The sequence below is a fragment of the Centroberyx affinis genome, unplaced genomic scaffold (genome assembly GCF_046629955.1).
Source record: "Centroberyx affinis isolate AG114_WGS23_722 - 3 ecotype Tasmania unplaced genomic scaffold, CSIRO-AGI_Caff_v1 ptg004118l_1, whole genome shotgun sequence".
In the NCBI taxonomy this organism is placed as follows: Eukaryota; Metazoa; Chordata; class Actinopteri; order Beryciformes; family Berycidae; genus Centroberyx; species Centroberyx affinis.
In genome coordinates this window covers 7645-31970 of record NW_027281893.1, presented here as the reverse complement: position 1 = coordinate 31970, position 24326 = coordinate 7645, and the positions used below count along the sequence as shown (strand labels likewise).

Below are 24326 nucleotides of genomic sequence, written 5' to 3'. Positions count from 1 at the left end.
TTGAAAAAACTGACTTGACTTGATCACAGAATTCACAGGAGGTTTTAGCAGGTTACTTAATGTTGGAGCCAAGGAGACCCAGGCGACATCCAGTCAGTCTGTCTGGGGTCCGGCCCTGTAAGAAGAACCTCAGTTTACTAGAGGTCAACTAGAAAACTGTGGGCGATCCGGTCTTTAATGGCGGACAGGCAGTTGTGCCAAGAGAATACAATTTCATCAAGTCTGACAGACAAATGAAGCAGAGTGTCATCAGCATAACAATGATAAGAAATGCAGCCAAAGCTGCAGATGACACATAAGGGAAGCATATATAAAGAGAATAAACTGGCCCCATTGGTCCCTGAGGAACCCGCAGGTCAGTGCAGAAAAAAGGAAACATGGTCCCAGATCCAAACAGTAAGCTGTGTCCAACAGATGTGAGGAGAACCAGATAAAGTGACCTATTTCCTGTCAAGATGGTACAGTTGATAGTGTCAGAAGCAGAACTTGGGTATTGGATCACTAACAAAGAGCAGCACAAACCAGAAAGTGATTTAATCCTCTTAGAAAGGCGGTTCCAGTGCTGTGAAAGTGTGATCTGGCTCCTTCTCGCCCTTCGTTCACGCCGTTCTCCCTTTCTCTCTATAGAGAGAACGTCACATTAAACTGCAGCCCAACTGTTGCCAGTTTAGTTTAGTTTATCTCACCGGCAAATATCCACTTCTTGTTAGAACAAGCACTTATTTCAGTCAAATTTCAACTTTTTAAAACTTGTTTGGCTGTAATTATTTTTTCTTAATTTTCTTCAATAAGTCACCATAATACTGAGCAGTGCAACCTGGCAATGAACCAGTAACAACCCATACCAATAAACACTTTACATCCCATATTTCCTTTTTCCACTTGCTAGAAACATTTCTGTACCAAGTGTCTTATCTCTACAACCAGCAGTGCAGCGGGGCTGAGCCTCAGACTTTGAGGGTGTATTACAGCACCCCCTATGGGCCAATCAGGACTATTCTTTTGTCCAGGTTATGAGTCACAAGGACTATGTGCCCAAATTAGAAAACAAGCACAGATCCTGTACAGACCCACAGCGCATGTGTTCAGTTCTATGCGCTGAATCACTGCGACACGGTTCACTTAGTTAATTCCATAACGTTACTTAAATACCACAAAGAAATAACATTACCGACCATTAAAGTCTGTCGGGCAACAGAAGGAGAGTTACTGTTACATCCTGTTACTAACACAGGAGAGTTTGGAGCAAATTGTGGAATGTTAAGTTTCACTTTAGTTTTCTCTGTGGATTGAGTTCAGGTCTGCTGGTCTGCTGTCTGCTTCTCCACATGACAGACAGGATGTGATGCGCTAGACACTGACCAACTTGATTTTGTGCCTCTGTTTAGGAAACACTGCATCTCAGTCAAAGACGCCCTCTAGAGGCCATCTGATGCAGCGTATCATCTCACTAAGCGTTACCTGACTGACTGACTGACTGACTGACTGACTGAGTGGGAAAGAGTACCAATGTATGTCTGAATACATAATGATAATAATAATAATAATAATAATAATAATAATAATAATAATGATGATAGGAAACCCTATACCAGTCCTTACCGTCTCTGTGCAGTCCAGTCCAGACTGGGAAGTCCCTCTGAATGAGAATGGAGCTTAGATCATTGTTTTGGGGGATGGTTGCCAGATCAGAGTAGTGTGTCCTGCAGTACTCCTGGGCCTCCAGCCACGTCTTTGACTGCGGGATAAAATGGTAGTGGAAACCAGACTGTTCTGGTTTGGGCACGTGACAGAAGAAGAAGGAAAGCCTCTCACAATGGCTGCCGGCAAACCTTTCAACAGAAACATGAACAACGTTACAAAGAAGAAGGTGATCAATACATTTGATTTGTCTGTATTCCAAGGTGTTGCGGGTGACTGTATCTGTGATTGAACGGTGTATTGGGCCTCATGCAGTACGTACAGTCCGGTCGGGTATAAAGCCAAGGCGCAGTCCTCACTGCTGTGCGGCTCGTTGCTCGCCCACGGCCGGTACGAATACGTCGTTCCATCAGAGTACAGCCAGCCATCGCCGCCGGCCGGGTCGCCGCCGGCCGGGTCGCCGCCGGCCGGGTCCCGGTGCAGGCCGGTCCACGCCACGTACGGCTGCAGGTCCACGGCGTCCGCCTCCGACTGCTGACGGATGAGCGCCAAGTCAATGTAGCTGCTGGAACTGTTTGAGCATAAATTAGAAAATCAGAAGTGAAGTGATTTAAAAAACACAATGATGAAAACACAGAAGAATCCAGATCCTGTCCTGTAGTACCTAGCCAGTCCCACCAGGAGTTTGCAGAGTTTTTTTGGGATTATTGCGGCCAAAATTGCTTGATTTTGCTGCGGCTTTTCTCAAAAATTGCGATACAATTTGCGAGGTTTTATCTGCTCTTTTTTCTCTCTCTCTCTCTTTCTCTCTCTCCGTCTCTCTCACTCACTCACACACACAGCCTCCCCCTATTCTCTCCCACTCTCCCTTTAAGCTATTAACTCTTCCTAGAGCTTGAATTTTGCACTCACCTCGATTCTTGCTGCTTTTGTTTTGTTTTGCAGGTCTATGGCAGTCATTTTTGTCGGCAGGTGAGCTTTGTTCATCTTCCACCTGAATGCGCGCTGCGATGAGGTAAGTTACCACGACACCAAATGCGACAATTGGTCCAAATCACAAGCGGTCTGTTGATTTGGCCATTTCATGCAGAACAGTTGTGGCAATTTTGCAAAGCTGCAAGCTCTCGCAAATATTGCGGAGATTTCTTGAATTTGCGTTAATTATTGCGATCGCAAAATTGCAATTTCCTGGAGGGACCGCCTAGCTGGCTGTGCAGCATCAGCTGTTGCTGTAGTTGAAGTTCCTACAGTCTCCTAATAACCAGGAGAACGGCATCATTCACTACTGTCCTGTCAGAAGGAACAGATGCACTCTCCACTGGTTAGCTGGTTAACAAAGTCCACATCTGATACACAAAACTGTTTTATAGCTCAATGTAGCTTTAGCTAAAATAGCCACTGTATTGGCAAAGCTTACACACATTAATGAGACTGTAACACCGGGAGAGCAAACATCGCTCAATACGAGGTGAGAGACGTTTGGTGTTGGGAGTTAAGTGTCTGATGACTGACTGACCTAGCTCCTGATACCCACACTGTGTGTGTGTGTGTGTGTGTGTGTGTGTGTGTGTGTGTTTAAGGGCAGGAGATAGTTTGTGTGTCGAGTTACTGAGGGAGAACAAGTCTTGATTTTAAATTGTTAAGAGATGTAGATTGATTGGCAGCATGAAGAAAACGGCAATCAAACAAGGGGAAAACAAGCCAGATCCAGTGTGATCCGGTCTGATCCAGTGTGATCTGGTCTGATCCGGTTTGATCCAGTGTGATCCAGTGTGATCCGGTCTGATCCGGTATGATCCGGTTTGATCCAGTGTGATCCGGTCTGATCCAGTGTGGTCCCGTGTGATCCAGTGTGATCTGGTCTGATCCAGTGTGATCTGGTGTGATCCACACCACTACAGATGTACTGGTACCTGGAGTGTGTTTTATCACAGCAGGACTACAGACAGGCCGTTCTGCAGAGTGTCAGACAGCCAGCAGCATCACAGGCTGCTCAGGCTTTTCACAGCCGTCACACAGGAGTGTTTACTGAACTGAACACTTTCCCCCACAGTAGAGTTCACACATGAGAATGAAAAACAGGAGAAAACAACAAAGATCGACACCTAATTGTCCCCCACCAAAGGAGGGACTATGGATCCGTCTCCGTCCGTTAGTTAGTTAGTTCGTTAGTGTGTTAGTTAGTTAGTCACACTGTAACATTGACTTTGTGCCACTAGGGGGCAGCATTGACAATGAATGGGGACTCAGTGGTAAAGCAACACAGTTAAAGACCCTATAGACAACTTTTTTGCTTTAACTTATCATTATGAAGTAAATGTTGATTGCACAGTGTAATGTCTTTAGAATAATGACACCATCTGCGTTTAGATTGGTTCCTATAAACCTTGCTTTCACTATGCAGCTCTGTCTGCCACCGGGTTCGATCTCCAGGAGAATGAAGGCTCGACTTACGGCACAAAGGAAGTGAGTCATCCATTGCGCAACCAAAAGAGGTCCGGTAGCTATCCCCAGTAAAAAAAAAAAAAAAAAAAAAATGTTAGCTATCCCCAGTAGTGGAAATGGCGGACGGTGGAACAACCACAGTGACAGTGGAAACACTTCCCTCTATCATAGCACTGAGATCAGGGTTTCTAGTTGGGATTGTTTCTTGCTTTGGACAGTAGTAGTTTGGACAGTAGCAGGCTACTGGCGGTAGCGTTAGCCATGTTGCTAACGTTTCTGGCTGCTAGCGGTAGCGTTAGCCATGTTGCTAACGTTTCTGGCTGCTAGCGGTAGCGTTAGCCATGTTGCTAACGCTACCGCTAGCAGCCAGAAAACGAACCAGGAGCTATAAGGAAGCCAGGACCAGCCAGAAACAAACATCTATGTTTGTTTCTGGAACAAAATAAACAAACATCTAACTATGTTTGTTTCTGGCTGCTAGCATTAGCTATCGTAGCTAGCGTTAGCAACGTTAGCCATGTTGCTAACGCTAGCAGCCAGAAACAAACAAATGATCCATTGTCCGTCTGATAATCTAAACAAAGAACAGGTTTTCTTGCAGTGGCCTTTCTAAAATGAGCAGTGGTGAAAGTTACTATATTGTGTTTTGATCAAGGAGCTGATAAGCAGACAGATGGTTTGTTCTGTTGCACAGAGCTAGACTCTAACAGAAAGAGATCTGGTTGTCTTTGTGACAGCGGCACAAACAACAACAAAACCACTTGGAAACACTAGAGGGGGACAACGGGGGGAAAGATGAAAAGTTGTCTGTATCCACTTTAAAGTTATCATGGTAACATAACAGTCTCCACACGCTACACACTTGGAGACATCAGACTGGGTTGATGTGTTGAAGTGAGAGTCAAACCTCTAACCACAAGACACTGTAGTTATTGTCCAGTTGTTGGACTGTTGTTCTGTTATTGCATCATCACTGCACTGCCACTGTGCCTCAGTGTTCACTACTGATATCATATTACCACTTACCTACTGTGCAATACCATATATCACTTATCATTTAGCATTTATATTATTCATAACACTCACGCTCCTGGTGTCGTGTGTTATATTGTATACTGCATTATAAATTGTATTGTAGTGTACATTGTGTAATGTACAGATTGTATTTATTGCGTATTGTAGTTCTTATATTTTGTGCTGTATTGAGTAAAAACAGGACAATTACAGTTACTACATTTCAAGATATAACTTGTAAGCCTAATTCTGAGGAGAGTAGGCAACAGAAATATATGGTCAATCTGTCCTTTCATTGTCCCATACCAAAATGCAAATACAATTTCACTCATATTTCAAGTTCATTCAGCAATCACTGACTGACCCAAGAACTACATCACTGGTGGGACAACATGTTTACTGTCTGCTGGTTTCAGCATTAGAAATGACCCAGAAAACATACAATGTCTTGTATAGAAATATACAGTATGTGTGCATGGAGAATTATGTACTGTATAGTTTACTCATAATTTTACTCTAACATACAGAATTTGATGGTATGTTTTTTCCCCACGTTTATTCTTGTCTTATAATTTAAATATTATCTGTACATAATGTAATGTAATCCACTATTACAATATTATTTATACTTTGTGTTTGTGTGTTTGTAACTGATCTGAACTCTACCGTCTGCAGTGCCTCTGGGCGTCCTGCCAGGATGAAGCAGTGTGGTGATAGGACAGTTTCCTCCACACCACTGATCCCAGGACAGACACCGAGCTGAGGAGGAGGAGGAGGCTGCTCTTCATCATCATCATCATCATCAGAACTCTGCTGTGCCAAAGACAGAATCATATTGTACTGAGTTGTCTTGTTGTGTTCAGATTGTGTCGTGTTCAGTCAGTTGTTGCCAGTTGCGTTGTGTTGCACTGTGTTCAGTTGCATGTTGTGTCCTGTTCAGTGTTGTTGCCTGTTGCATCATGTGTTCAGTGTTGATGCACGTTGCATCATGTGTTCAGTGTTGTTGCACGTTGCATCATGTGTTCAGTGTTGTTGCATGTTGCGTCGTATTGCATTGTGTTCAGTCGGTGTTGTTGCCTGTTGTGTTGAGTTGTGCTCATTCTGTGTTGTTACCTGTTGCGTTGCGTTGGGTCGTTGCTGCGTTGCGTTGGGTCGTTGCTGCGTTGCGTTGGGTCGTTGCCGCTGCCGTCTGTCTGTCTGCTGCTCAGTCAGAAACACTCGGAGTTGCTCATCACTTTATGTCTCCAGCATCGAGTCGATCAGCTGACCGCCTCCAGTCAAATATTCCGCTGACAGAGTGATTTCCCTGGCAGACCGGGCTAAGTCAGCTGTCAGCTGTCTGTCACTGCAGCTCCTGAAGACATTTGCCTGGCAGGTGGGGGACATTTACCTAGAGACATGAAACAATATGGACAGATTTTCCTGGACAGAGCGAGAGACAGGCAGGCAGGCAAATCACAAGGCAAGGCAAGTTTATTTATATAGCACATTTCACAACAAGGCAATTCAAAGTGCTTTACATAAAACATTGAAAGCATCGAGACAAAGTGAAAAAGATCAAATTCATGTAAAAGAACAAGCAAAATGCATTGCATTAAAAGAATCAAATCAAGTAAAACAGAAAGACATTTTTACCCCAAAGGAAACAGAATCAAGTTACTTCTTGGTATTGAACGGTCACTCTCACTGCTGACACTGTCAGCCAGTAAACCATGAAGTGTGCCTTACCTCTCCAAAGATAATCACAACTTAAAAGAGACACAGACAGCAACAGACAGACAGCAACAGACGGACAGGTCCGACTGACTGAAGCCTCTCCTGTCTCTCCAGCCTCCTGTGAACCCAGACTGGTCACTGATGGTCCTGAAGTCCAGGATCTGCCTCCTTGTGTCAGATTTCTCTCAGCTGCTCTGCTCTGCTGACGCTGCAGTGCTGCTGGGTTTCATTCAAAATAATAAAGATTATTTTGAAACATAACTAGTAGCCATGAGCTTCATGGAGGGCATCAGAGAGACTACACCCGGCTCCAGCCCCAGGACAGTAAACCCGTATTCTTGTCTATTTTTAAAAACACTGCCTGGTGAACTTTACAGCCCTCTCTAACAGTCTGGTGAACTTTTTATTTACTGAGCTCTGTGCTCTTTTTCAGTAACATCCTGCTTTCACATTCACACACATTCACACTGGGAGCTGCAGTACAGTCACAGTCTGGCCCCATCCCAGCGTCAGGCTTCAGGACGTCCCGCTGTGAGATCGGTCAGTGTGCGAGGCTCACTGGAGGACTTTATGAGTCCTTTATGCAGACTGTCAGCAAGTCCACATTTCTGTAGACTTTGCTTAAGGGAATTACCCACCGTTCATAGCGTTTGTGACATTAATATTCATGTATGTGGAAAATATCAGCCAAATACACCTGATACAAAAGAAAAAAAAAAAAGGAAAAATAAGCACAAAAAACAATTAACAAGAACTTAGAAACAGGCATGAAAGGATCAAACTGCATGTAAGATAGAGTTAAAAGAGAAAACACTGCAACATTAAAACAGAATAAACAGAATAAACAGAGTAAACAGCTCATTTGAGAAAAAAGAAAGTTAAGTTTTCCTAAACGTTTCAGAAGGATTAGATGCTGCTAATATCAGCAGCATGTCATATAGCCTTTATGTGCTTATTTGTGCTCATTAAGCTTTATTAAAAGTACTGTTTGCTTTCATCGTGCCTCCTACTGTTTCTTGTCTGCACTTTTGCACTTTTTAAATCTTTTACCTTTACTGTATTTTTATCACTCTGTGAAGCACTTTGAATTGCCCCAGTGTATGAAATGTGCTATACAAATAAAGCTGCCTTGCCTTCTTTTTTTTTTTTTTACATATTTACATATTGTAATGATGTAGTGCAGAGTAAAGAGTATTTTCTATATCCATTAGCACAGTATAAACTTTGCAATGTTGCAAAACATATACCTAGGCCTATTTAACATTATTCATCAACATTTTTTTCACTTTATCTTAATAATGCTGTTTAGACAAAAGCGCAAACAAAGAGTAAATTACAAATCGGTTAATTGACGGGAGATAGTAACGTCTGACGTCGTCATGGCAACACGTGATGTCACAAAGTGCCGTCCCGTTCCTCCTGAACCGTCTGGAGCCTCATGACCTCTCACACTCAGCCTCTACAGCTGAACACAGGAGGCTCAGTTCAGTCTGTGAGGCTCAGGGTCCAGGTCTGTAGGGGGGCATGGGGACTGGGTCTGTACTGGTTTTACTTCAACAGCAACCTTTTGACTTCAGCATCATATATCATGTATCATAGAACAGATTTGGAAATTGAAAGATATTTAGGTCCTGACTTCCTGACACTGTGGCTCGTATCGAGTCGGTCAGCTGGTCCTCGCCTCGCTCTCCTCTTCCTCCTCTTCCTCCTCTTCCTCCTCTGTGACATGAAAACATCCTCCTTCCTCTGTTCTCTCCTTCATCACTCCAGGGTCACAGCCACACTGCCGGGGCTCTGTGACCTTTGACCTCCTTACTACTGGTTGCTTGTAATTTTTGGTCATCTAGGAATTGAAGCTTTTTCTACTGTTGACCTCATGCACACAACACTGAACAATACAGACACATTACAGGGTTCAAAGCAACATGGAACCCATTAACTAAGAGTATCAACTACAATTTATAACCTCCTCCCCTCCTCTCCTTGTCTCCTCTCCTCTCTCCTCTCCCCTCCTCTCCTTGTCTCCTCTCCTCTCTCCCCTCCCCTCCTCTCCTTGTCTCCCCTCCTCTCTCCTTGTCTCCTCCTCTCCTCTCCTTGTCTCCTCTCCTCTCTCCTCCTCTCCTCTCTTCTCTCCTCTCCTTGTCTCCTCTCTTCTCTCCCCTCTCCTCTCCTTGTCTCCTGTCCTCTCCTCTCCTCGTCTCCTCTCCCCTCTCCTCTCTCCTTGTCTCCTCCACTCCTCTCTTCTCCTCTCCTTGTCTCCCCTCCTCTCCTCTCCTCTCCTCGTCTCCTCTCCTTGTCTCCTCTCTTCTCTCCTCTCCTCTCTCCTCTCCTTGTCTCCTCTCCTCTCCTCGTCCCCTCGTCTCCTCTCCTCTCCTCTCCCCTCTCCTCTCCTCTCCTCTCTTCTCTCGTCTCCTCTCCTCTCCTTGTCTCCTCTCTTCTCCTCTCTCCTCTCCTTCTCTCCTCTCTCCTCTCCTCCATGGTGGGACACACAAACACACAAACCGCTCTCTAGTTATAGTAGTGGGATGGGATAGCTAATAAGCAGCTTAGTACCAGTTTTTCCTTCCATGTGTTCCTGTGTGAGTCATGTGACTGACTGCAGCGGCTCCAGGTTTGATGTTTCCTCAGAGACAGTGTGACGAGACGCTGCCACAGGAATCAAACCTGTGACCTTTTGGTTGCGGGACGATCCACTGGGCCTTTTCACAAGAGTAAAGAAAACAGCTTGACCTGCTTTAGCTTACAACAGTATCAGCTTTAAAAACATTTTCAGCAAATTCCCCAGCATGCAGTGAAGAGAACAGACTGGACCTCAGGACTGATGAAGGTGAAAGATGTTTTAAAACATGAAACAAGAATAACTTTTTAAAGACATTATTCAAACTGACGACACCAGAGATTCTGCCAATACTTTAACTGATTGCACTTTTATTTTTTAATTAGTAAATCAAAATCAAAAGTCTTTTTGGATCTCCAAATATGTACAAGAATTTAAACAAAATTCATCACATTACAAAATAAATTCATAAATAAAAAATAGCTTTAAGGAAAAGACTTTTCAATCTGAATTCTGCCTCCTGCTTTCCTTCGGCTCGGGTCTCAATACCTTCAACTTCAGTTACAGTGCAAACAAAGTCTGAATCATATCTGAAAGAGAAAAGACAGACATTAGTAATCAAAACGCTCCCTCGCACTCACCCAGCAAACCATCTGACTGAATATTCAGATTCATCTCATTTTAAGAGAAATCCTTCTGTTACTGACAGACCTGTGCTTCATCGTGACTCGTTTTAAAAACAAAGTTGTTGAGACAAACGGTTTTCAGTTTCTCTGGTTTCAAGCGGTCTGAAGCGAATCGGACCGGTCAGTGAGCTGGTCATGGTTCAGCTCACTTTGCCTCCATCCAACAGTCTCATAACATTTAATGAAATGAAATGAGCACAAACTCGTGTTCCTCTGCCACAAACTGAATCATGTGACAGGAAGTGGACAAACCGTTTGCACATTTGTCACATGAAAAGGTTAATGCTAATTAAGGCTAATGGTTAGGTTTGGGCAAATAAAACAAAATTGGTTAAGGTTTGAGTTTAGGTTATTTAGCAATTTCTGTGTCAACTTCTTCCTGTTTCTACTCGTGTCTCCACAGACTTTTGCATTTTAAAGCAATACTCCACTTAGTTTCAACATGATCTTATTCAGCACAGAATATAATCTATTGACCAGGATCAGATCAGCTGGACCAGTTTGTAGCGTTCAGATTTTTTCTTCCCATTCATTTGAATGGAAACTGACATTGAACATGTTGGTGAACAGATTCAGCATCAGATCCTGCTGCTGTGAGTCCAGCTGAACACAGCGGGTGTTTCCCTCCGCTATGTTCTCATCTATCAGTAAAAATGCTATTTGGTGGAATGACGTTCCAAAAAAATATGAGCAACAGCCAGTTGAAAATCACAGCAGCAGGATCTGTTGTTGAATCTGTTCAGCAATGTGTTCAGTGGCAGTTTTCATATTTTCATTCAAACGCTACAAACTCATCCAGCTGCATCTGATCCTGCTGAGGAGTTTATATTCTGGTTTTCATAGCGGACGAGAACCGAATAACCCCCATGTTAAAACTCAGTGGAATATTTCTTTACCTGGTGCTCATGGTGCTCATGGTGCTCATGGTGCTCATGGTGCTCATGGTGCCCCCCCCCCCCCCCCCTCACCCGGGCGGGACATGCTCCTCTTCAGCTCTTTGAAGGACTCTCCGGTCAGGGTGCGGATCTCGTCCCTCAGCCGGCGCCGGCCGTCCGGCGTCAGGTGCCACAGACACGACTTCCTCTTGCCTTCCCGGCACAGCTGGTGCGGAGTCTTGCGGAAGCTGTTGCTGAAGCACAGGTTGTGGCGGATCGTGTTCTTCCAGCCGTCCGGCGCCGTCTGGAAGAAGGGGAAGTGCTCTCTGGGAAACGACAGGAAGTGACGGGCGAGGACCCGACACCCGTCAGGTCGTCTGAGCGGGGATCAGGTCAAACTAAGCGGAAGTCACTTAACGACTAGATTTCTAGATTTCATGTTAGTCACATACTCTCTCACCCGGGACGAGGCTCTACCGCCCGACACCAACCCGCCACGCTGAGTGTGTCTGGACCCACCTGGTGAAGTTGTAAATCTGTTGGACGTTCAGACTTCCTGTGTGGCTGCTGCTGAGCGCCATGGCGATCAGGATGCAGTAGTTGACCGGCGGGCGAGGCCAGCCGCCCGGCTTCAGGCTCTTACTGTCCTGCAAAGGAACCAAGGACTTTTATTCAAATGCCGCCTAAAGCCGTGATTCTCAACCTTTTTCATATCAAGGACCCCAATTTAGTCCACATTAGGGCCACGGACCCCCATTTGATGAGATTTTGTCTCTTCGACACAAATCTGAGAATATTTTTATTGTTAAATATGATTTTGTCCAGAATTCCATGACTGTCTGTAGTGTAGGTAAAGAGATAACCATATCATCAACATAGTCATTCTTCTATATTCTGTAATTGTGTTCACTTCTTGTAAATGAACTAATGGTGAAGTTTAACAATTCATCAACCCAACCCTCTGGAATCCCCTCAAGGACCCCTGGTGGTCCCCGGACCCCTTGTTGAGAACCACTGGCCTAGAGTAAGCTTGTGAGGTACTGGTACGTGAGATTTTGCTCTTTCAGTTTTCATTTCAAGTTTCAACATTTCAAAGCCGATATCCAGATACAGGTTTTGCATGCAAAATGTGATTAGTTCATACAAAAATAAAGATTCAAGTTTGGAGTTTCCTGCAGGAAGAAATCCAGGGGCGCTGCTGAAATACTGCAATACTCTGATTAAATTTCATATCAAACATCTCTCTAAGAGCTTTGAAGGGAGGGGCCAAAACCGTTCAGGAGGAACCTTTAGAGGTTCTTCAGATGGGGACCAGCAGGAACCCCAGAAGGTTCCTTGAGGAACCCCTTTGTAAAAAGGTTGATGAACCTGACAGAACTTCAGGAGCCTCTGACATGTAGGAGATCTTAAAGAAATGTTTTCCTGTGCGGACCCTGATGATGTTTCCAGGGTGTCATGTGACTGGGGGGCGGAGCTTCCTCACCCTGGCTCTGGAGCTCCGCCCCTTGCGTCGGCTCTGGGTTTGTCGATATGCAGGGAAATCCATCCTGGAAGCGCCGTCTTCATCTCTGAACTGAAGATGAAGGTTGGCAGGTTAGATTCAGACACACTGTGAATGAAGACACTGATTTCTGTTGCATTTGTCTCATCGTTTGTCGTCTGATTTTTCTCTTTTGGGATTAAATTATTTTATAAACGTGTCTTTATCTCATCTGCAGTGTGTATTTCTCTTCTTTTAATCATTAATGCACATCAAGTAAATCCAGCCATATTTACCAGTTACCTGCAAACCTTCTTACTAAAGTGCTGTAAAATAAAATGAACAGCAGGAGGAGGCAGAAATAATCTCATTGGTTGATTAAACCTTGATGGGCGGAGCCAAACAACCACAGTTTTCTGCAGCAAGTTAGCTAACTGCCAAAACTTTAACGGCAAAGAAGGAACTCTGAAAATAAAAGAGATAAAATAATAAAATATGGCTTTTCATTCATTCATTCCTGATCATGGCATCATGATGTTGAAGGTCAGCTAGCTAACTAGCTTACCTAGCTAGCTATAGGCTAGTATGAACTTGAAGGTCAGCTAGCTAACTAGCTAACTTAGAATGGCTAGATTGTATTTTTTCAGTTAGTAGCAGAGTGCTAGGCTTCATAATATTAGCTTCCTCCTCTCTGAGCTTCAGGCTAATTGGTTGTTTGGCTCCGCCCACTGAAGTTTAACTCAACCAATCAGGTTACTTCTGCCTCCTCCTGCTGTTCATTTTATTTTACACTTTTGTAAGAAGAATGTTTACAGAACTAAAATTACAATCTGTGACTGGCACTGAAAGACTGAGGTTATACTGGGTTACTCAAGGTGTGTGTGTGTGTGTGTGTGTGTGTGTGTGTGTGTGTGTGTGTGTGTGTGTGTGTGTGTGTGTGAAGCACGCGCACACACACACACACACACACACACACACACACACACACAGTAACAGAACACAGTGTGATGGCTGGTGATGTGTGCAGTTTGTACCTTGTGTTCAGTGGAGGAAGCAGAAAGCAGCTGTTCAGCCAGGACAGGAGCAGCATGGGGGACCAACATGGCCGACATGCGGGGCTCAGAGCGAGGGGGGCGGGGCTCAGAGCGGGGTGGGCGGGGCTCAGAGCGAGGGGGGCGGGGCTCTGCGGGCTGCAGCCGGGGCGTCTGGACCTCCACAGCTGCTTTACAGACAGTCTGCAGATTAGCTGCTTTTTTGCCGTACTGGATCGGACAGGCCAGGTTCGGGTTCACCATCAGCCACAGGTTCGGCTGAACGAACGAGTCTGACGGTGACAGCAGATGAGACAAAGATATTAAAGATGCCACATGAATCATTTCAACATCAATAAATCATTAATATAGAGACCGAACAAAACAGGAAGAGGTTCAGTTCTTCAGAGCAAACGGAGCTAAAGCTGAAAGAGTTTCTGACAGCAGATGGTGGAAGGAGGGAAAGGAAAGATGGAGAAATCACTTCCAACATGTTGATCCTCTTCAGGGGGGGGGCAGGAAGCAACGGGGCTGATGGGAAATGTAGTCTTAATGTGGAGAAACACTAGAACTAACAATACTACTGGAGTGAGATAGAGGAGAACAATCAGCTGTTTACAGTCAGCAGACCGAGGCAGAAACAATCATTTCATAACAGACTGATGGTTCAAAAGTTTACATGGGGCAACTTTCAGTTTAGACATTTAAATGTGCATAACAAACTTTATTCCTTTAGCACTTACCTAAACATTTACAAAGTGCTTCACATAAAAAACAGAAAACTAACACACAGACTAAAAATACATCAGAAGGGACCAAAAGAGGCGAAAGATAAAAATGAATAAGAATAAAGACAATTTAAGATAAATCATTCAGAAAAGTCACTGTATAAAAATGAGTCTTAGTGATTCAGCTAGTCAGGGTTCCCCAGGCAGGATGGCAGGTGTTGTATTATATTATATTATATTATATTATATTATATTATATTATATTGTATTATATTATATTGTATTATACTGTATTGTAGCTTCAGACTTGACCTTCCTGCTCACCTGGTTTCTGGTTGGGACAGAGGTATTCGTCTTTCCTTCTTGAGATTCTTGCATAGTGCCACTGGACCAGGTATTGATCATTCAGTTTATCATCTGTCAGGAGTGATGATAGATACTGATCACATGAAAATCAATATTACTGCTAGACACTGGGTCTCTGCATTACTTCAACAACACTGGACTACACAGAGAGCCGATCAGCCAGTTTTGCCTTTCTAGTGTTAAGAAGGAAAAGATTTTGTCTGATGTCAGTAGAGAGAGAGAGGAGACAGACTGACTGGTGTCACGGTCACAGTGAAGATGAACCCTGAACCCTGATCCTCCTGAACCCCCTGCTCCTCCTGAACCTCCTGAACCCTGATCCTCCTGAACCCCCTGCTCCTCCTGAACCTCCTGAACCTCCTGCTCTTCCTCCTCCTCCTCCTCCTCTCACCCTGGTGGAACTGGTCGGTGGTGGTTGTGAGCTTCATCTCCTCGTCCATGTCCCAGTCCGTCAGGCCGGTGCAGCAGTGAAGCTCCAAGAAGCGACATCTGGCTTTAAACTGTAAAGACATTTCAGAGCTTCAGAGCTTCAGAGCTTCAGAGCTTCAGTTTGTTCCTCTCTGCTCTGCAGCAGCAGCAGCTGCAGCCGGACGGCTGATTGGACTCAATTAACTCTGCAGACTCAGACTGAGCTCAGCCAGTCTGAGTCTGCTCTGATATTTATTCACTTTACTTGTTGAAACACTTTTTAAAAGTCATCTTTTTATTCAGTTTTTCCAAATCAGCAAAGTGCTTTATGCAGAAATCTGATACTCAGCATCTCAGATATCAACACAGGATTTTTCTGCTTTTAATTCCTAATATTTAGTCATGGTGACACCTCAGCCCCCCCCACCAGACAGGTGGAGTATCAGTGTCACCGGTAACGACGATGACATCACTACTGATTTGCATTGCAAACCTTTGTGTGAATCTGTTGCACCTTCGTCTTCATCACAGCTCCTAACAGACCAGAATATTACCTCTACTGAGTTTAGAGCAACGAACCCCAACTGACCCACCAGTAGAGACTGTGTTGGACTGTCAGCTCCAGTAGAAACCAGTAGAGACTGTGTTGTAGTCAGCTCCCAGTAAAAACCAGTAGAGACTGTGTTGGACTGTCAGCTCCAGTAAAAACCAGTAGAGACTGTGTTGTAGTCAGCTCCCAGTAAAAACCAGTAGAGACTGTGTTGGACTGTCAGCTCCAGTAAAAACCAGTAGAGACTGTGTTGGACTATCAGCTCACAGTAGAAACCAGTAGAGACTGTGTTGGACTGTCAGCTCACAGTAGAAACCAGTAGAGACTGTGTTGGACTGTCAGCTCACAGTAGAAACCAGTAGAGACTGTGTTGGACTGTCAGCTCACAGTAGAAACCAGTAGAGACTGTGTTGGACTGTCAGATCCAGTAGAAACCAGTAGACTGCATCAGATCTATCAGATGGTCAATTTACAGTTTAATCTGTTTATTTGTCACATTTACAACACATTTCACAAATAAGACAAATGAATTTTTACAGCATGAGGAGACAAAAATCATACAGTCAACTTTAAATATCTATATATCACTTTGTAGTTTAAACATTACACGTCTTTAATATGTTAATATATTCTGCTCACGTTCAGAAACAGAAATCTGCTTCAATTCACACATTTCACTTGTTGACTTTGGGGAAAAGCAGAGAACTGATCTACATGCTGACAAATCAACACCAACACAGGAGTAAACAGGATTCTGACTCTGAGCAGAGGAATGTTTTCATGCCGACCTCTGACCTCTGACCTCTGACCTCTGACCCTCAGCCTGTGAGGTCAGCAGCAGGGAAATGAACTGTCTTCGCCCAAAACTAACCAGACACTTCACCGTTTGACCAGACAGAAGCTGGATGATGAAAAACCGTCTCAGGACGGGTTCATCACCAGGTTCAGGGGCGTCTGTGTGTTTGTTTTATGCAGCCGGTGTGCCAGCTGGGTGGAGCGTCGCAGTAAACACACACCGAGCGCCAGAACGTTTAGACAACCACAGGAAACTATTTGAAAGTCAAATTAGTTTCCTCTTCTGATTGACAGCTTTACCTCACATCATCTGAACTGTCCTGGAGCGTTAAGCACCACCCGTCTGCTACTCCGACACATTAAAACAAACGCCCACCACCTCTGTTGGTCCAGGTTTCTGTGTTCATTACTGTTCCCTGCTCTTATTGGCCTTCAGTTATGATATCTATATTGTTTTATTGTCTGTGAATCACTGTGTGAAAGATGATTCTATATTTTCACTATGATCTAGTGCAGCAATCAGCCTGAATGGATCTCACATTACAACAAACCAAAGAGAAAACCAGTTCACACCTACAGAAGAAGAATGGAGGGAATTTAACACCGAGCTGAGGCTCCGTGTGTCTACTGAGGGGGGGAGGAAGAGGAGGAGGAAGAGGAGGAGGGATCAGAAGATGGGCATGAGGAGAGGAAGAGGAGGATGAAGAGCAGGAGGGATCAGAAGATGGGGATGAGGAGAGGAAGAGGAGGAAGAGGAGCAGGGATCAGAAGATGGGGATGAGGAGAGGAAGAGGAGGATGAAGAGCAGGGATCAGAAGATGGGGATGAGGAGAGGAAGAGGAGGAAGAGGAGGGATCAGAAGATGGGGATGAGGAGAGGAAGAGGAGGAAGAGGAGGGATCAGAAGATGGGGATGAGGAGAGGAAGAGGAGGAAGAGGAGGGATCAGAAGATGGGGATGAGGAGAGGAAGAGGAGGAAGAGGAGGGATCAGAAGATGGGGATGAGGAGAGGAAGAGGAGGAAGAGGAGGGATCAGAAGATGGGGATGAGGAGAGGAAGAGGAGGAAGAGGAGGGATCAGAAGATGGGGATGTAGTTGTCGATCTTGGCGCGGTGCCGCTGGGCGATGCACTCTGCGATCCAGACGATGTTCCTGCACTCCTGCTCCTTCAGCTTCACATAGGCATAAAACACACTGAAGTGGAACTGGTTCAGGAAGGCCAGCTTGTTCAGCTTCACCTGTGGGGTGGGGGGAGGGGGGGGGGGGGGGGGGAGAGAGAGAGGGGGGGGGGAGGGATAGCAAACCAAAAACCAGATCAGTCAGTTTTGGTCGATAGAAACAGAAAGAGTTCAGAGACTGAAGTGTGTGTGTGTGTGTGTGTGTGTGTGTGTGTGTGTGTGTGTGTGTGTGTGTGTGTGTGTGTGTGTGTGTGTGTGTGTGTGTGTGTGTGTGTGTGTCACCTCGTGCTCGAAGAAGCGGTCCTCCAGTGTTTTGTCTCCTGGGTTGCTGCCGGCTCCTTCAAACAGCAGCTTGTACTCCTGCAGACAGACAGGAGGTTTTTCCCTCATCAGTCACTTTCCTGTCTGCTGTCAGTTTGATGGCATCCAACTGCAATGTGGTGATGTCACCCCCCCCCCCCCCCCCCCCCGCCCCCCAGACTTACAGGATAGTAGTCGGCGACGGCCTTGACCTGCTCGTAGTCGTCGGCGCGGGCGAGCTGAGCAAGGCCTTCTGGGTAAAGCTTGCCGCAGTGCGGGAACAGCTTGGCCCGGTCCTCCTTGGACAGCTCCGTCCCGAACGAGTTGATGGTGATGATGAACGCTCGCCGGTCCGCCTCGAACTGAGGAGGCGCACAGAGGGGAGGAGTCAGACCCACCACAGGGACCGGGTCAAAGGTCAGGAGGAGGAACACGAGCCAGCCAGAGCTTTTACAGGGATTCACTTTGTGTCACAGAGACTCAAAAATGAATAACCTGTAAAACTAAGACTGTAACTTCCAGAGTTATCGACTCATATTATATCATGTAGTATTATTATTATTATTTTAATATCGACATGACTGAAGCATCAGGACTGGAGTGTGAAAGAGAAGATGTTGATACAAGAGGCAACAGCTGCAGGAAAACAACATGATCATCTTAGAGAGTCGACTTGTCATTAACTTCTTCAACAGTGAGCTAGTGAAAACTGAAAGATCTGTTGGGGGATTCTGGGAAACCAGAACCCCCCCCCCCCCAACCCTAACCCTAACCCTAACCCCTCCCCCCCACCCCCCTCACCTCCAGGATGGGACACATGGTGTCGGCGGTGGTTCCTCCCAGGTTGGAGCAGAACTTGTAGAAAGCCTCCAGATAAGCCTGAGAAGGAAACAGAAACAAAACAGATGAAGCCTGTTTTCTTCTTCTGTGGTTTCTGTCCTTCAGTCAGTTCACTGCTTCCCGCTTCAGTCCGTCAGACAGCTGAGAGAAACTGATCCAGACTGAGACCGCCAGTCTGATCCGCATCACGATTCTGTACTGAGGAACCTTCAGTAAATCCTTCATCTCCAGTCACTTGCTGCTGAACTCTGTCGGGTTCAGAGGCTCCGCTACAAATCCAGTTAGCTGGTAAAATATATAAACCCTATCAGACTAGAGCTGAACGATTTAGAAAAAATATCTAATTGCAATTATTTTGACTGATATTACAATTACGATATGATTTGCGATATTAGAGGGAATGATAATTTTTACATCATTATTCTCATTTTCATTGAAAAACGTATTAAAATGATTATGGTGTGATTTTTGCGGGGATCTGTACCAAACAAAGATGTTTTCTTCAGTCTGTAGAATATGATGTGTAGGCCAGGACATCTCTGCAGCACCATGATATTTACTTTAAAATTATATTTTGACACATTTCACCTTTAACAAATATTGTGCCTCCTGGGATTTGGAAATTGCAGTCGGCCATATTGGGACTTCGACAACATTTCGATTAATTGTTCAGCTCTAATCATGACTGATGAATTCTGGGAAGCACTGTGGCCGGTGGATAAAACACTTCCTGTTCTGATGCCTTCTGCCAGCTGGACTTCCTGTCACCTGCCTCTGCTCCGAGATACAAAACTCACAAAGAACTGAACCACACACACACACACACACACACACACACACACACACACACACCACACACACACACACCACACACCCCGATAACAACATCACTTCCTACCCGTCTGTCATATAAACAAAGCTAACCCCCTCCTCCTCCACCTCACCTTGTAAAGTGTGTTACGGATTATCTCGATGTTCATCTCGTCCAGGTCCTGCTCTGATATGCAGTCCTGGAAGAAGGCGGCTGGAAGCAGAGGGAGGAGGATTTAACACCAAACCCACAGACAGAAAGAATATTTTGGTGCCGTCTTCTGTTCAGCTGGAAACTACAACAAAGTTTCCCCATATCAGCCACAGCTCTGATAATATTCATTTCTCATGATTTAGGTTTTAAGTCTCCTCTGGATCTGGATCAGAATAAAGTTCTTCAAGATGTTTGCAGATTTAAGTGAGCAGCATCAAGCACAAGTCTGTTCAAAAGAGTGTGTGTCTGTGTGTGTGTGTGTGTGTGTGTGTGTGTGTGTGTGTGTGTGTGTCACTTTCACTACTTTTTTTTTGTGCAAATAATTCAACTGCAATAACTCAACTGTGCAATACTTATTAATTATTTAATTATTTACACTGGTGTATGTATATATTGGGAGTATGATGCATATTGTACAAAATTCTTATTTCTCTTTTCTCTTATTCTATATTATTATTATTATTTTTATTCTCATTGTTATATATTGTAGTATAATGCACATATTTGACATATTTCTTACTTTCGTATTTCTATTTTTCTTATAATTTCTCTACGCTTGTATATATTCACTTCTACAATGTGAGCAGCTGCAATGTAACCCAATTTCCCCTCGGGGATCAATAAAGTATTTCTGATTCTGATTCTGATTCTGATTCTGATTGCTCTGTGTGTCATGTTTGAGCAGCAGAGTTTTAATATTTTTTACAGTTATATCACTTCTGTTGTCTAATTTAATGATAAAAAAGCAACAACTAATTAAAATCTTTTGTTTTTTTTGCACTTTCTTACAATGCAGTTCAATGCGATGACCATCCGATCGACTGTTTAACATGTGATCAGATATGGTTCTACACCCATATCTCAAGGATTCTGCTGATAAGAGTTCAGTGTGTGTGTGTGTGTGTGTGTGTGTGTGTGTGTGTGTGTGTGTGTGTCTCACCGAGCGGCGTGTCGACCAGGATGGCGTTGTAGAGCTCGGCGGGCGTCTGGGCGATGTTGACGGCCTCCATCTGCTCGAAGCTGCCCAGCGGGTGGCACTTGGGCACCAGCTCAGAGATCGCCCGCTGGTGCAGCGTGCCGGTGATCAGCAGGATCACGTTATCGATCATGTAGCTGTACCTGATCACACAGTCACCTGCGGTCAGTACTCGGTATTCCACTCACTATTATTTTCATTATCAATTTTGATTAATCATTTCGTTTCTAAAATTTCTAAATAATGACAGATGCCCGTCTCGGTCCAGAGTGATTGTTCAGGTTTCTTCCTCAGTCTGACAGCAGACACAAACACAAAGATCAAACAGAGACAAGCAGCAAATCTTTGCTGCTTTAGTGAAGCTGGAACCCGCAGATGTGTTTTTACTTATTAAAAATACATCTAATCAACTAATCAATTAATCAATTAATCACCTAATCGTTTCATCTCTAGCTCTCTGGCATAATGTTTCTGTAAAACCGGTCGGCAGGTAAAACACTGAAAGTGTCAGGGTTACAGACGGTGACGGTCCGTTTCCTGCAGAACAGAGCGTCCTACTGCCCTGGTAACCATGGTAACAGAGCGTCCGGGTGACCGGAGCATCCTAGCGACATATTGTCTTACTGCCCTGGTAACCATGGTAACAGAGCGTCCAGGTGACAGAGCGTCTTACGTGATGAAGTCCATGAAGCTGGCCAGCGGCTCGTAGGATTGGTTCCTCATGTGGCGAAACTCCACCACCATCTTCTCCTTCAGCTTGTCGTCGATGACGGACACGGTGAGCGGAGACGCCTCATTGGCCAGGAAGCTGCCATAGTCCGTACTCTGCAGGTGCAGCTTCAGGTCTGAGGACAGACAGACAGACAGACAGGCAGAGAGACAGACAGACAGGCAGAGAGACAGACAGACAGAGAGACAGACAGACAGAGAGACAGACAGAGAGACAGACAGACAGGCAGAGAGACAGACAGACAGAGACAGAGAGACAGACAGAGAGACAGACAGACACGCAGAGAGACAGACAGACAGGCAGAGAGACAGACAGACAGAGACAGAGAGACAGACAGAGAGACAGACAGACACGCAGAGAGACAGACAGACAGGCAGAGAGACAGACAGAGAGACAGACAGACAGAGACAGAGAGACAGACAGACAGGCAGAGAGAGACAGGCAGACAGACCCTCTGGGTTATATGGGACAGGACTGAAGATGAAACCGCAGACTCAGTGACGTCATGACCCTGCTCATCAACACTCAGACTGGAACACTGCAGATTTCACATCATGTGGATTCACTTCTCCTTTCTGCTCACACCAGGAAGTGCTTATTCCAATAAAAGCTCAAATATCACAGTTTACCTGAGAGGAAGACAGCGCTACACGGCTAACAGACGAGCTACAGACCGACAGCTGGTCGGTAGTAAAGAGAGACAGAGTCAGTCAGCAGCTGACAGCTTAACGTTTGCCAAAGGTTCAATGTCTCCATAATAAAATCCCGACCGACTGTAACGTTACTTCCCCTAAAAATCCGTTATTGATCCATCAAACGACGTCACGCTCGGTCAGATGGCTCGGCTTGTGTTAGCGTTAGCTTAACGTTACGTAGCTATGTTAGCTAGCTAGCTAGTTAGCATTCAGTGATGAGAAAAAACCCATGTCGAGCTAACGTGTCAAAATGAACACTGCGACACTCTTTTAAACAGAATAAAATAAGTATCAGCACGAGAGAAAATGACAGCGGTGGTGAAAATATTGAAAATAACGAGAATATTAATGTAAAGCGAGCTAACTCGCTTAGTAGCTAAATGACAGCTAGCGCAGTTAGCCTGACGGCTAGCTGCCGTTAGCCGCTAGCTTGTGTTTAAAGCTGTAAACTGACCTTCCAGAGTCTCGCACTGCACCAGGTTCAGGTAGTCTCCCTGGGACAGGATCCCGGCCTTGAAGCCCCTCACCAGGCCCTCCAGATAGCCGTTATCCACATTAAAATAAAGCTCGGAGAAAGGCATCCTGTCTGCGGGACGACCGACCGACTGACTGACTGACTGAGCAGCTGACTGACCACGTGACTCATCACCTGACACGGGAGGGGAGGGGAGGGGAGGGGAGGGGTGTGTGTGTGTGTGCGTGTGCGTGTGTGTGTGTGTGTGTGTGTGTGTGTGTGTGTGTGTGTGTGTGTGCGTGTGTGTGTGTGTACATTCTGATATCATTTGTAAACATTTTATTGTTTCTGAAATGTTTTTATTATTTATTTAATCACTTTACTACTTTTTCCCACATCTGCATTCAGCAGCATCAGCAGAGCAACATGAGACTTGTCATCATGCAGCTGGAGGTCAGAGGTCAGAGGCTGCAGGCCTTCACACAGGAAGTGATGACTCCATTGTTTACAGTGGGTTTCTTCTTCTTCTTCTTTCACATCAGCAGCTTCCCTCTGCCTGCTCTGGTCTGTGTTGTGATGAAACTCTGAGCGGCCGGTAGACATGACAGGAGAAGAAGAAGACTGAGGAAAAGAACATTCCAGCATCAGTATGTTGAACATGACACATGAGCGGCTGGAGAGCACGGTCTGTGAAGCTGCTGGACGGAGAAGTGATGGAGCTGCAGCAGAATAAATTAATATATATATTATTGAACAAATAGAATTTCAAAATCAGTTAAATATGTTTTGAAAACCTTTGTTCTCTGCTGCTCCCTGTGGGGCGACAGACAGATCAGACAGATCAGATCAGACAGATCAGATCAGATCAGATCAGTCAGATCAGATCAGATCAGTCAGATCAGATCAGATCAGATCAGACAGATCAGATCAGATCAGATCAGATCAGACAGATCAGATCAGACAGATCAGATCAGACAGATCAGATCAGATCAGATCAGATCAGACAGATCAGATCAGATCAGATCAGACAGATCAGATCAGATCAGATCAGACAGATCAGATCAGATCAGACAGATCAGACAGATCAGATCAGATCAGATCAGTCAGATCAGATCAGATCAGATCAGATCAGTCAGATCAGAAGCAGTGGTGGAAGAAGTATTCAGATCTTTGACTTCAGTAAAAGTAGAAATACCACAGTGTAAAAATACTTTGTTCCAAGTAAAAGTCCTGCATTCAAAATGTTACTTAAGTCAAAGTACAAAAGTATTAGCATCAAAATGTACTTAAAGTAGCAAAAGTAAAAGTAGTCATTATGCAGAATGGCCCATTTCAGAATCATATATATCATGTTATTGGACTATAATTATTGATGCATTAATGTGTTCATCACTTTAATGTTGCAGCTGGTAAAGGTGGAGCTCATTTTAATTACTTTATATACTGCTGGGTAGCTTAACCTATAAAAATGTATCATAATATATTAGTTGATTTATAATTTGTATTAATAATCTAAATCTGCAAAGTAACTAGTAACTAAAGCTGTCAAATAAATGTAGTGGAGTAAAAAGTACAATATTTCCCTCTGAAATGAAGTGGAGTGGAAGTATAAAGTAGCAGAAAATGGTAATACTCAAGTAAAGTACAAGTACCTCGAAATTGTACTTAAGTGCAGTACTTGAGTAAATGTACTTAGTTACTTTCCACCTCTGGTCAGTAGTCAGCTGTTGTCTGTAGGTTGTTTTGCATTTTACTGTGAAGGACGGAGCTGTCCTGTCATGCTGATCAGGCAGCATGAAGCATGAAGGTGTGATTGCTGTAGATGTTTCCACATCTGG

The 24326-nt window shown here is 44.7% G+C and overlaps 2 protein-coding genes across 2 annotated transcripts; both read right to left on the bottom strand.

Annotated features, from left to right (window-relative positions):
* Positions 1–9934: 9934 nt before the first annotated feature.
* Positions 9935–15051, bottom strand: foxr1 (forkhead box R1). Its single transcript, XM_071542523.1, has 7 exons — positions 14931–15051; positions 14498–14590; positions 13449–13738; positions 12418–12507; positions 11454–11581; positions 11028–11260; positions 9935–9963 (listed from the first exon to the last, which is right to left on the bottom strand). Exons 1-7 carry the CDS (start codon positions 15049–15051, stop codon positions 9935–9937), a joined length of 984 nt encoding a protein of 327 aa, XP_071398624.1.
* A 914-nt stretch (positions 15052–15965) lies between these two features.
* LOC139663781 (V-type proton ATPase subunit d 1) lies at positions 15966–22639 on the bottom strand. Its single transcript, XM_071542522.1, has 8 exons — positions 22489–22639; positions 21283–21454; positions 20574–20752; positions 19554–19633; positions 18571–18648; positions 17955–18131; positions 17752–17829; positions 15966–17529 (listed from the first exon to the last, which is right to left on the bottom strand). Exons 1-8 carry the CDS (start codon positions 22613–22615, stop codon positions 17368–17370), a joined length of 1053 nt encoding a protein of 350 aa, XP_071398623.1. The 5' UTR covers positions 22616–22639; the 3' UTR covers positions 15966–17367.
* Positions 22640–24326: the final 1687 nt, after the last annotated feature.